The sequence below is a fragment of the Anabrus simplex genome, chromosome 1 (assembly GCF_040414725.1).
Source record: "Anabrus simplex isolate iqAnaSimp1 chromosome 1, ASM4041472v1, whole genome shotgun sequence".
In the NCBI taxonomy this organism is placed as follows: Eukaryota; Metazoa; Arthropoda; class Insecta; order Orthoptera; family Tettigoniidae; genus Anabrus; species Anabrus simplex.
Genome location: NC_090265.1, coordinates 606,876,133 through 606,890,806, shown reverse-complemented (window position 1 = coordinate 606,890,806; position 14,674 = coordinate 606,876,133). Strand labels below are relative to the sequence as shown.

At 37.5% G+C, this 14,674-nt stretch overlaps 1 protein-coding gene across 1 annotated transcript in view; it reads left to right on the top strand.

Moving 5' to 3' along the window:
* LOC136857201 (uncharacterized) overlaps nt 1-14,674 on the top strand; it is a 170,944-nt gene extending 156,270 nt beyond the window's left edge. Inside the window, exons 8-9 of the mRNA XM_067135664.2 lie at nt 8,797-8,972; nt 14,329-14,674. Of these exons, the coding sequence (XP_066991765.2) occupies nt 8,797-8,972; nt 14,329-14,541 (389 nt within the window). The 3' untranslated portion in view covers nt 14,542-14,674. The remainder of the gene's footprint in view (nt 1-8,796; nt 8,973-14,328) is intronic.

The following is a 14,674-nucleotide window of genomic DNA, read 5'->3' as shown; positions in this document are numbered from 1 at the left end:
TGGTATGAATCACAGGTACTGTAAAATGCATCCTGAGCACACACTATCGCTACTAATCACAAACCTATTGTGTACTTAACATAGCGTTACTACATGCAAGTAATAGTGACCCATGGTGTTCCCTGCGTGATGGTGCTAATTACAAATAGTATCATGGTTCTAATTTGATCATGCCTTGGTTGTCCCTTTTTTAGTCACCTCATACAACAGGCAGGATATACTGTGGGTGTATTCTTCATCTGTGACCCCACCCACAGGGGGATAGAAAATAGGACTGAATCTATGCCAAATTATTTTCTGAAGAAAAAGAGTATGTATGATAACTCTCTTCTTGAGTACCATATCTTCAAAACTGACATGAGTCATGTGACTAGGGTTGATAGTCATTTGGTGAATTGTTTGCATGCTAATCATTTTTATCCAAAGGACGTTATACAAAAGTAGCACAAATTTAAAATTACCAATTTTGAAACAAAATAATTCTGGGAGTCAGCTCTGAAATATGTGATTTTATCATAAATATCTAATATTTTTCATTTAGAAAGTTTAGTTGATGTACATGTAGTAGGGGCTGGGATGGAAAATATTTCAAACTAGCAAATGTACCCGTGCTTCGCTACGGTATTCTGCATTGTATACGAATATTGAAGTAAATACTGTACATGCAGTAAATAAGATTGTTTTAAAATAGCATGTCTCTTAGCGTTATCCGAGAAACAATATGGAGAGGTCCCCATACGTTGTTTCCAGTGTAAAGTGTTTGTTACGGATTTGTGATGATAACGACAGGCTCACTTGCCTACTGCCATTCACAATCGAGTTGGGAAGTTTACATTATAATTGCAGGCCCCATTGCCTACGGCGCGGTCACAATCGATTTGGGGAGTTTCCGTTACAATGGCAGCCCCCTTTTCCTACTTCCAGACATATTACAAATTGAGGAGTTTTTATTATAATGGCAGGAAACTTCCCTACAACCAGTCAAAATTGAGTTGTGCAGTTATCATTATAATGATAGGCCCCTTTTCCAACTGCCAGCCAGCTTCCTGCCAGTCACACCAAGTTGATGAGTTTCCATCAAAATAGCAGGCCAGTATGCCTAATGCCAGTCACATTTTAGATGGGAACACTGCAGGAACACTTGCCTACAGCCAAAGACTGTATGCTGCATGCTCCCTTGCCTTCTGAAAGTCAAATCGAGAAGTGAATTATTCATTACAATGGTAGGCCTGCCTCATTAATGCCAGTTACACAGGAATTGGAGAAGGACTCCATTCCTACTGCCAGTCATAGTCGGTGTGCGGAGTACTGATTACAATAGCAGACACACCCTTTCTCGATCGCTACAAAATCGACATCAGTGAATATATATAGTTCGACATACGAAAGTATGTGCTTGTTTACAATATTGCAGACCTTCATTTACAGATTAACTGCTTCTAAACGGTACATCATATCGAGAAAGGATTGTACCATAAGACGCCGGATTTAGCGGCCTAAATTGCTGGTCTTATGATATCTCATCTATTCATGGGTCAGATTGAGTTAGAAACTTGGAATAGGGTAAAATTTGTGTAAGATTATCTCACATTGCATTGCTTTTCGGATAATTAAGTGACAGCTACATACATGGCATTTGGCTCACATATGGCTACTGGGTGGACCAATTTTCGTGTAGAGTATGATGATTCTATCTTTCCTCTAAGTGATGGAAGGTATGAATTATGTATGTGAAAAGTACAACTTTACTTAACATCGAGAAATAGAGAAAAATCAAACGTAAAATGGATATAAATACGACAAAAAGTTGTAAGACCAAGGTTGTAGATCACTCCAAATTGAACGGGGATTGTGCCATCCGTTATGTGATAATACTTCCCGAAGGTCTGCACCATCATTAAAATTGCCTCCATATTTCGATATTCTTCGGGATAGAAAGGTAAAAATTTAAAGCTCTTGGAAGTTTTCCGCCCATTACAGGCTAAAACGTAAAATTTTGCCAAATTTCAGTTTTCTTTCTCGACTGGCAGATTATGCCGCAATCTGGGTTTTCGGTGAGAAGTGTAAAAAGTAGGACTTTCAAGAAACTAAACCAAAAAATATGCAGATGATCATTATTACCCCTTAAGCGTGTAGCTGTACGAAAATTTCAACAAAATAGTCAATGTACAGGCACACAGTAGTTACGATTTTATTTACAATAAGGAACCTACTCCACGTACAACACCTTGTGGGCTATATCCGCTGGACTTAACCGGAAAAATGGACCGTTTATGATATCTCCCTTATTGATCCTCCTGTTGAAAAAATGCACATGAAAAACGTTTTACAGATGGAATTCCATCACGTTTGGTCGATTTCCAGTCAGGTTGGTCTTGTACTGTATATATTGTGTAAGAGTAAAATCACCATTTCGGTTCCCTATAAACCGCCAGTCAATTCCGGGAACATGAAATGTTATTGACGATTGACACGTAGCGTTTGACACGTGGATGTTAATGTAAAGTTTGACTCAAATATCTTCAGTAGTTTTCAAGTTGTAAAACATACGCTTTACACGCACCCGCTCTTGAGTTAAGTCCGGTGGGACATGTACCGGAAAACGGACCGTTAATGATATCTCCCTTATTAATCCTCGTATTGAAATGATGCACATGAGGAAAAAGGCTTAGAAATGAATTTCCATTAAGGCAGGTAAATTTACATTAAGTTTGGTTGTCTATATTTTGTGATAATGCAAAATGACAGTTTCAGTTTCATATAATCCCCCAGTCAATTCAGGGATTTAGAAACAATATTTGCCCTAAAACCTACCAAAGGATAGGTGGATTCTAAATATCAAGTTTGGTGGAAATATATCCAGTAGTTTCCAAGTTATAGACAAACAGACAAACAAACAAACAGACAGACACCAAAACTGAATATATGCAGATGGTCATTATTACACCCGAAACGGATAACTGTACGGAAATTTCGCCAAAATTGTCAATGTACAGACACACTCTAGAAGTGCAGACCTTTATTTCGATAGTTACTTCTTTGTAACTGTATGACGTATCTACAAACGGACTTCACCATCAGATGCCCCTTTCAGTGCTCTACATGGTTGGTCCTATGACATCTTCTCATATCTCCTATATTCATGGGTTAGATTGAGTTAGAGTCATTGAATGGGGTGAAATCTTGTACAGTTTTTGGATGCTCATTCTCATGTGACAGCTAGAATCATAAAATTTGGCTATAACATTGCCAATCGTCATGTCAATGTGCGTGCCGAATGTCATGATTCTACCTTTCCTATAAGTGTGCCAAATGATAACATATACAGTACGTGTAAAAGTACAAAATCAACTTGTATTTAATGTATTAGGGATAGAAATACGACAAAAAGTCATAGGACAAAAGTTGTAGATCTCTCCAAAATGAAACGCCATTTGCTTTGTGACTTGCGATACGACTTACTGATTAGCCACCAATTACCCCGAAACGAAGGTCTGCACCGCCGTTAAAATTGCATCCATATTTCGGAATTTTCCTGGGCCAAAAGTTATACATTTGCATAGCTTAGAATATTTCCTCAAAGGAAAGAGTGTACAGCATTCGGGATTAGCACTCGCATACATACGTGGTAATTAAGGAAGAAAATAATACAGTTTAGTATGTTGAAATTAATAGAAAATGGATTATAAATGAGGACATCCGGATGACGACAAATATATAAATACCAAGTGAATGTATTGGAAAATCAAATCTCCTCAATAAATTATGCCGGTGTGAGTTATGGATATAAGAAAGCGGTAATCGGAGAGAAATTTAGGCGCAGGGATTCTTAGGTAATCAGATAAGAAGATGAATATTTGTGTTATTACTTAAGCTATTTGAGGACGGTTATAACCTCCAATGATATTCTGCCAATATCCCGCAGAATGGCCGATTGACGACTCTCTTGCTTTCTACCCAAGGAACAACCACGAATTTAAAGGAATGATGAGGAAAATGGCAATACGTTACTTCCCTGCTGGCAAGCAGTCAGAGACGTTGCCATGGTAAACCATATATTCGTTATCGCTCTGTCGGTCACTCAATGCCGAGCATGGTATCGGCAGAAAATAGTAAATTTCTCCGTCATTTGAAGAGTAAGGTAAATTATGAACATAACAAAAGTTGTTTATGATGAAGAGACCTTTCACATATGGTCCACAGAGTTTGCAGAAAATCAATAGTATAAGAGAAAATGGAGGAAAACCATTGTGGTTTTCCTATAAAACCCCCGTCTTTTCAAAGATTTTAAAATGATATGCATATTGAAAACTTTCTCGGGGTGAGTATACTCTAAATATGAAGTTTGGTTGAGATCTATCCAGCCCTTTCGACGTGATGGTGGAACAAACAAACATTTTTTTTTTTTTTAATTTTGTTAGTTGCTTTACGTCGCACCGACACAGATATGTCTTATGGCGACGATGGGACAGGGAAGGGATAGGAGTTGGAAGGAATCGGCCGTGGCCTTAATTAAGGTACAGCCCCAGCATTTGCCTGGTGTGAAAATGGGAAACCATGGAAAACCATTTTCAGGGCTGCCGACAGTGGGGTTCGAACCTACTATCTCCCGAATACTGGATACTGGCCGCACTTAAGCCAAACAAACAAACAAACAAACAAACAAACAGACAAACAGAATCGAACAACTTTATTTATAAGATTATTTTTATACCACCCCCCTCGCCCCCTGCCCATAAGGGTGCTAGGGGTGTCTTACCCTCACGCGGTTTGTCTCCTGATACTAATTGATAAGTGTACCACGTTTGGTGAAATTGCTCCAGTGGTTTAGGAGGAGATGTGTCATATACACACCCACACCCATACACCCACGCACACACATACATAAATTTTTATATATAATAATAATAAGAAGATAACATTTTTATATGTAGTTTTTCGATTAATTTTATATCTCACCCCCTTCGCTCCCCACTTGGATTTGCAAAAAATTCCAGAGTAATACTATTCATCTCAGAGACCCTGAAATCTATGGATTCGAAACTGTTTTTAATTATTTCTTTATCTCATCCCCCCACCCTTTGCTCCCCACCTAAAAGGGGGCTGGACTTTAAAAAATTCTAGAGTATTACTTTTCAACTCAGCGACCCCATAAACTATGAATTTGACACTATTCTCGATTATTATTGTAACTACCCCCCCCCCCCCGACCCTCTCCCTTAAGGGCACTAGGGATGGCTTAACCCCCACAGTGCTCGTCTCCCGATAGTAAGTGATATGTGTACCAAGTTTGGTTGAAATTGCTCCAGTGGTTTAGTTGGAGATGTGTCATTTACACACACACTTCCATTTCTATATATAGTAAGATTTTTACACTCGTACTTCACCCCCTTTCCATTCCCGCCCAAAGGAGTCCTGTGAGTGCCCTACAAAACAGTATATTTTTTTCCAGATATTAAGTCTTATTTGTACCAATTTTGGTTGGCAGCTATGCCCAAACGTACATGCATAATCTCACTGCTCTAGAATCCTGGAGCTGACGTTGCCATGGTTACGGCAGTTCATTTCTTTATCCGATTCCTAGAACAGGGGTAGTGTGGTGCCAATACTAAAAGCTTTTTTGTAACAAATATTGCATTTGCATAATAATCATCAAGTCTTGCCAAAGTCTAATTCTAAATTTTCCAGGCTGAGTGGCTCAGATGGTTGAGGCACTGGCCTTCTGAACCCAACATGGCAGGTTCGATCCTGGCTCAAACCGGTGGTATTTGATGGTGCTCAAATACGTCAGCCTTGTGCCAGTAGATTTACTGGGACGTAAAAGAACTCCTATGGGACTAAATTCTGGCATCTCGGCATCTCTGAAAACCATAAAAGTAGTTAGTGGGACGTAAAGCCAATTACATTATTATTATTATTATTATTATTATTATTATTATTATTATTATTATTATTATTATTATTATTATTATTATTATTATTATTATTATTATTATTATTATTATTATTATTATTAATTCTAAATTGAGTCTTATAAAAGTGAGTTTGCAGTCTCATTAAAAAAAGGAATTAAAATCACATGATCATTTTTCATGCAGCATGCCAAAATTTAGATTGAATTATTGTGTGTTTTGAAAGTAGATTCAGTTTATTAAAAACGGTAGTTTAAGAAAATGTATTCTCTTACCTTGCATGTATATTTGATTGTATTGACAAACATCGTAACCCTGTCAGGGAGGTTGAATAAGGTATTGAATAGGAGGAAAAAAATAAAGGCTTATACTTTGTACAATATAATAACTATCAAGGTTTCCTTTATAGCACCTGTTTATATTTTTTGTTTTAAAGTCTACTTAAAGGTAAAAAACTAATTTGCAATGAGGTGAAAAGTGTTCCATAAAGCATACCCTCTTGTAACTTGAAGAACAGAGAATAGATGGAAATAGCTCCAAATTAATATTTGAAATGCATTTAAAAGGAAATCATTCATTATGTTCTCAGGAGTCAATGCACATGGACATGCTTTCCCCATAACCTTCCCCACTTCATAGATGCCAAAGGTTTTTCCTGTATGATTGACAAGCTATGAATCTACAGTACTAATTGTTTGCAGGAAGATTTCAGAGACAAACGGATAATTCAATCAAGAGGCTCAAGTTTATAGGAGGTGTGGTTGGGAAATGCAACTATTACAATGCCTAAATCAGATGCCGTATCAAGAGCTTCCCTACAGAGACAATTCTTGTTATAGCTCATCAACAACGGAATCTTAATTAAGGCCACAATAACTTCCTTCCCAATCCTAGCCATATCCTATTGTCGCCATAAGAACACTCCGAGGTGGTGTGACATAAAACTAATATCAAATATTTAAAAAATTTGTTTATTTCAAGAACTACCTAAGTACTGTTATAACTGATGATCACGAGTTCTGTATCGCAATGGAATAAATTTGAACTGTTTCTAATTTACAGTTAGGTAAAGGATTGCCTTGCCTTACTTGGCGAGACCTAGTGTTTGCAGTGCACTATGTCTTCAGGTATGGGCTAGAACAAATTTGTTACTATCAGTGACCTGTCTCATCCAGGGTTTTGAGAACATGAAGGCAAATGAGATATGTGCGATACTAGTAAGCTACTCTCTGTTACAAATGGTACAGAAAATATCACCTACGGTGTTGATTGGTGCATGTGCTCCAGTAGGCTTGGCAGACTTACAGTATATATAATAAAAACACCACCACCACCTGGTTTGGTGAGGAAAGCAACTGGAAACTTTTAAAAATGTTATTAATTTATTCCAAGCCAAAGGGCCACATACAGGAGTTTTACAATACAATGTGGTAAGCATCTACAATTAACATAATATGTATACATTGGCTGCAAATAAGTTAATTATGTTACATTGATCTTTACAGTAATCTAAAAATTTCCAATATTTCCTTTATGTTACAATCATACAAACTCTTCTCACAATATTCATCTACTTACTTTTACAACTCTTCATTGACACCTCAGCCATCTACGACAGCTCGTGGCGGAGCTGTTGAGGATCCAACCAGCCTTCAGGCTGAATAATCAACATAAAAAGCAGAGCATTCACAAATCTCTTTGACATGTCTTTGTGAATTTGATGTCTGTCATTTATAATACATTAGCCTATACATTGTTGTGTTGCGACTATTGTTTGCTGGATGAACCAGAGTAGTGTTTATCATAGGCACGCCAGAAGCAGTAATTTATACAGCATTTAGCATACCGACCTAAGGCCGCGTTACCACATCCACAAGGAGTTTTCAATTAGTCCATCACAGAAAACAAAAACATTATGAAGGTGAGATTCAATCCGTGGATCACAAGCTTCAGAAGCAGAGAGCTTGCTCATTTTTCTGTGTATTGTTTGTGAGAAAGTGTTGCATGCTGGTCTTCTAAAGCACTCTAGAAATACATTCAAATTTCATTTTCTCACAATTTGGGTGGGAATTGTGCCTTGCAATTAGGCCTGCATGTATATCGAAAAATGGACCCAATCAATGGGGCAAGCTCTCCTTGTAAGCCAGCATCAGGGTTGTGCAATTACAGACATTAAAAGGTTTTCTGTCCAACAGGCAAAAAAAAAAAAAAAAAAAAAAAAATGTAAAAAAAGTATGGAAGCAAGGATAAAAATTAGAAGAAATGTAGCTTCTGTTATGGTTATTATGCTTTGGAAAAAAAGGCTTTAAAAATTTTCTTTCAGAATTTCTATATGGTCTTGTATAGGAAGCTTCGTAATTGCCATACTCGCATCATGCATAGCCTATGTACGAATTTTGATTTGCGTGTTATGTGTGTCACGGTCATGTTCTAAAACATTTAAAGTGTAATTAGCTAATTTTAATATAAGCAGTTAAATGTTCTGTTCAGTCAGCTAATTTTTCCTATTCAAAAATTATATTCTCAGTATGGAACCATAATTCAACTTTATCAACTGAGAATGTCAAATTAACCAAAATTGAAGTATTTAGGCTTTTTCAATCATCTACTTATAATTCAGGCTTAATCCAGGATGTCTGTTTAGTTTACATTTCACTATTATCACTCCCGTGCCTGTAACTGCGAGCCAGTAACTCAGAAAAGTGTGGAATTCCAAATGATGAACCTACTGCCATAGTGCGGCAAAACACTGGTTATTTTATGACAGAAAGTAGCCTGACAGTTTTTATTGATTTGATATTCCCAATCGGCAAAAGTAATTTATGCTTCACTGCTGGGAAACTTGTTAAACATTATTCTTACTTCATTGGAGTATATCTTTTAGTTCCAGGTGATGATGAACCAACCTATCAAGCAACTCTGAAGAAAGCCGAAGTGCCCACTTACAATTCTGGTAGATGTTACAATAAGCTTGTGACATCTCTCAGCCTTAATCTCTACCCAGACCAACTTGATGGATTTATTTGTGCTGGTGGTAAACATCCCACAGATGTGTGTCTGGTGAGTTGCAAATGGTAGTTAGTTAGGCTTTCATCTACTGTATTACGGTCAAAGTTTTGAGATTATGGGGGTCAAATCCTGGTGCAGTAGGTTGGCATTTAACCTGTTGAAGAGTGCACCAAAGGACAGTCAATAGAGTGAGCATGGCATTTGCCGTTTGGTCCCACATGAGGGAGCACGGCATTTGTCGTTTTAGACTAGTACTGAGAACTTAAGTGCTTACTGACGTAATATGATATCTGGTGGCATTTTTTTGAACTTTTTTAGTTATTCGAATAGTGTTGCTGTACAAATCCTAGTTCTGTATGGTAGTGGTCTCTGACAGGAATGCATATACTCACTATAGTGTAAGAGTTCGGCGCGCCGTTAGCCTATAGGCTGCTGCCGATGTGGATAGTTGTTTGTGTTCTTTATAGCTGTAAATATTTTTGGTGTTTGTAAATATAACTGTGCATATATTTTCAACAACTGCTTGAGAAACACTTTACTGCTAAAAACATAGGAAGGAATGTTGCACGCCCGATTGGAGGTGGGACACAAGATCCGTTACGCCTCAAGCTCACCAATTTATGAGGCCACTCCCACAAAATGAATCAAAGAAGTGTATATTTCTCAGGCAATGCTATATGTGCAAACACGCTACCCGAACAGGACAGAAGAGGAAAGAAACAAGCTACAAGTGTTCTACTAGTGAGGTTGCTTTCTGCATACATCATTGCTTTGAACAGTATCATACATTATAAAAAGTTCTGAAATGACAGTGTTTTCTTGATCCAAAATGTGTTTTCATGTCTCTCAAAGTTGTAATAAATAAGTTTATTGTAATTTTTAACAAAAATTCTTACTCCCCAGACGTTGTTTATCAGTTAAATACGTACTCAGATGCAGCCATCATTATTGCATGGCATATGCCATGCGCACTCGTCAAAAGGTTAAGAATGCTATAATGAAAGAACACCTGTGTAGTAGATTTATTAGTACTTGAAAGGACCATTATTTTTAAGGGCAAAATTCTGGCACAAATCTCTTTAGAATTATAATTGTTGAAGGGATGTTACGTAATCATTATCGGTCTAATATTAATGATGGAAGTACCACTGGTTTAGTGGACTGGAACAGTACTTGTTTGACATGACCTGTAATAACAATAATAGTTATGTTCCCGTGACTCAACCACTGATCAGGTCACCCACAATGGCAGACAAAATTGTCAAATCTTAGCAAAATACTTCAAATCCCTACTCAAATGTGATCCACCATAATCGACTTTTGTCCTTAACCTGAATCCAGTTCCAACCAACCCTAATTCTTCCCCACCAGACATTTCTGAACATTGAGAGATCATCACTTTTCTCAAAAATAATAAAACTCTGGGTGAAGACTCAGTGATCACAGAATACTAGAAATTACTGGATGACAATACACTACAACCCCTCCTCCAAACCATCAACAGATTTGGAAGAGCACTCAGATACCCTCCAAATGGGTCACAGCTCTTATTTATCCCCTTCATAAAAAAGGAGTGATAAATTAGATGTCAATAATTACTGCTGCATCTCCCTCCTGTTACTTATAAAATTCTCCCCAAAACCTTACTAGAGCCGTAGAACAACCTGACTCACAAATAGGTAAAATAACAAGCTGACTTCCAAAAATCAAGATCCTGCACAGAACAGATCCAGAATCTAAAAACGAATATCGCCTACATGAAACTCAGAGCCAGATCATTTATCATCACTTTTGCAGATTTCCAGAAGGCACATGACTCGATTGACTGCACAACACTTTTCCAAATTCTCCAAAAATTTGGCCTAGACAATAAGACCCGGCAGATCATCCAAAGTACTGGTACGTCTTTCAGAGTGAAATTCAGATCCGAGATTTCTGTAGCCTTTCAAATCCAAACAGGAGTTCAGTAAAGAGATGGACTAACACCATTACTTTTCAACTGTGTTCTCAAGAGGGTCATCTGGGAATGGAGACATATTTTCCAATCTACTGTAAAGGAATTCTTAACGGAGTTCAAATAGAATGAACTCATAATTGTACCAATATTGATTGCGTTGCTTTTGCAGATGACCCTGCTTTCCTTACTTCCTCTCCTGAACTAGTTTCTCAACAAATCAATTACCTGCATGAATGTGCAGTTAAGAGTGGCTTCAAAATCTCGTACATCAAAACCCACTTCATATCTAATATCATACATGCTCCACCACATCTTCTGACTACCCACATTAGAATCCTGAAAGTAGAAAAATTCAAATACCTTGGTGAATGGGTTGAATACAATAATTCAGAGAAGTTTGTCATTTTAACACGAGCCTACAATTTTGAAACAGCCTTCCGACTCACTCAAAACATTATCATCATCATTTTCATCACTTTCATTTCACCTTGTCCAGCTCCTTCCAGTTCAGGATGTTGATGGCACTTCTCTGTCATTGCCTCTCCTTCCACCACTCTTCAGGAATTGTATTCCAGTCCAGTCTTCTTTTCCTTATACTGTTCTTGACAAAGTCCATCCATCTTGTTCTGGACCTCCCTCTTGACCTCTATCATTCTATCTTAGCCACCAACACTTGTTTTGGTATCCTTCCTTCCTCAATCCTCATAACATGTCCAAACCATCTCAATTTATTCTTCTTCATCCTATCACTCAGTTTTTCTACCCCTATCTCTTTTCTGACATCAATATTTCAAAATCTGTCTCTCCTTGTCTTCCCTAGCATAGGTACTCCTCAGGAACGTCATCTTACTGGCCTGAATTTTACTCTCATTTCTTCCTGCCAAAGTCCAAGTCTCTGATGCATTTGTTAATATAAGTGTATAGTACACCTTGTATGTTATCTCTTTATATTTTATAGAAACTTCTCTGTTCCACACCAGGTTCCTTACAACCTGGTAGAATGTGTTTCCCGCTTGTACCCTTCTGCTGATCTCCTTATCCAACCTTGCATCTTGAATTATTTCACTTCCCAAATATTTGAAGTATTCAACAACCTCTAGGTTTTGTCCCCTGTTACTAATAATTCCTTTTGCTTCTCCTTCTCCTGTTGTCATCACCACTGTTTTGCTCTTCTCCACACTGATTTACATATCATATTTCTCAGTATTGTCATTTAAAGCCTATAGTTGGACTTTCACTTCTCTATTTTGACTCCCCAGATTACTATGTCATCTACAAAAAATAATATTTTCATATTCCCTACGTATCTTGCCTTTGTTTCCTTTAGAATTTCCTCCATAACCATTATTAACATAAGTGGAGAAAATATACACTTCCCTGTCAGTCTAATTTGGTTTCTAAACCAATCTGTTCTCCACTGGAGTCTGGACACAAGTGGAACAATTCATATACATTGCTTTCACTAGTTCCCTTGATTGTCTTCCACATCCCTTTCTTTCCAGAATTTCCCACACCTTTTCTCTATTTAACACTATTGTATGCCTTCTCTAGATCAAGCAGTACCATCACCAGATCTGTTTCATATTCCCACTGTTTTACCATCAGTAATCTCATCAATTAATCACTACTGATCTACATTTAGGGCAGTCGCCCAGGTGGCAGATTCCCTATCAGTTGTTTTCCTAGACTTTTCTTAAATGATTTCAAAGAAATTGGAGATTTATTGAACATCCCCCTTGGTAAGTTATTCTAATCCCTAACTCCCCTTCCTACAAATGAATATTTGTCCCAATTTGTCCTCTTGAATTCCAACTTTATCTTCATATTGTGATCTTTCCTACTTTTAAAGACACCACTCAAACTTATTTATCTACTAATATCATTCCACGCCATCTCTCCACTGACAGCTCAGAACATACCCTTCTCCCAAGTATTCCCAGCCCAAATTTGTAAAATTTTTATAACGCTACTCTTTTGTCGGAAATCGCCCAGAACAAATCAAGCTGCTTTTCTTTGGATTTTTTTCCAGTTCTTGAATCAAGTAATCCTGGTGAGGGTTCCATACAATGGAACCATACTCTAGTTGGGGTCTTACCAGAGACTTATATGCCCTCTCCTTTACATCCTTACTACAACCCCTAAACACCCTCATAACCATGTGCAGAGATCTGTACCCTTTATTTACAATTTCATTTATGTGATTACCCCAACGAAGATCTTTCCTTATATTAACACCTAGGTACTTACAGTGATCCCCATAAAGAACTTCCCCCAACAACGCAGTAATTATAACTGAGAGGATTTTCATATTTGTGATTGGACAGGAAAGGAAGGAAGCGGCCGTGGCCTTAATTAAGGTACAGCCCCAGCATTTGCCTGGTGTGAAAATGGGAAACCACGGAAAACCATCTTCAGGGCTGCCATCAGTGGGGTTCCAACCTACTGTCTCCCAAATACTGAATACTGGCCGCACTTAAGCGACTGCAGCTATCGAGCTCGGTAAATAAAATATCAGAACATATATATATAATGCACATAGTATCAACAAAAAAAAAAAATTCTACACCAATTCAGGAGTATATAGGCTCACTTTTTTTACAATACAACTCTTTATTGCCCACCCTACTTTACACCATCGGTTACAGGCAATAAAGACCATGAAATACACCTAAACCCAAAAACAAAACAAAACAATATAAACTAACATACTATTATATATCTTGTAAAACTTCTTACTATCTACACTAAAACTATTTACTATCTACTCTACTCATTTAGTGGTGACAGCACCGGCGGAATCCGTACCTTGTACTGCACCACCTTGCCTAAAACTATTGAGATGTCTCTGGCATGCGAGGAACACCTACCGCATGTTAGGACATCCCCTACCTCAATTCTAATGTACTAACACATATTCTACTATCTACAGCTAACTAAACTAAGAGAGAAAAAAAAAAAAGGACACTGGCTGCACGCGGAATTCCCTAGTAAGGAGAGAACAATCCCACCCAGCACCGCTATCAGCCACTCCTCTCAGGTCAGATGTTACCCCTTCCTATAGCTCGTGCTTCCCTCCTCTTTTCACTTGTGATGACTGCAAAATGGCCGAGCATTTAATCAAAGATATCAAGAACATTTCAAGGCAATAAAGTACAACAAATATTACTAAGGAAGAACAGAAATGAAAACTGCAAGTTTGAAATTTGCAGACAGATTATTAGTAGTATTATTTTATCCTACTATGCTCTAATAGATACACACACAAAGATATACATTAATATAGCGGGCAAGATACTATCTAATATACCGGATCTACACTACAATTCTCAACTGAAATGTGGTTGATTGATCCACATTGATCCACGGAGTTTCTTTCTTTCTTTCTTTCTTTAACTACTGACAAAGTATACTCAATGACTTACATACCTAAATGTATGATTTTTGTTTCAGGTTGACCAGGGTGGACCTCTTGTTTGCCAGGGAGACAACCATACTCTAGTTCTAGCTGGAGTTATGTCCTATGCCCTAGGGTGTGGTCATGAGGATACGCCTAATGTATACAATAGCGTAGGAACGTACATTAAAGATATCGATAAGACGATAAATAACTTCTATCATCATAGCGATAATACTGAAAGTAACGACCTTGATGACGAAGTGTGATTTAAAATATAATTAAATTTTACTCTTTCAAGGGGCCATGATGAATATTTTTGTGCATTATTCAGTATTGTGAAATAAATTAACTGTGTAAGGATTACATTGAAGGTTTATGTAATATATTGAAGAGAATTAA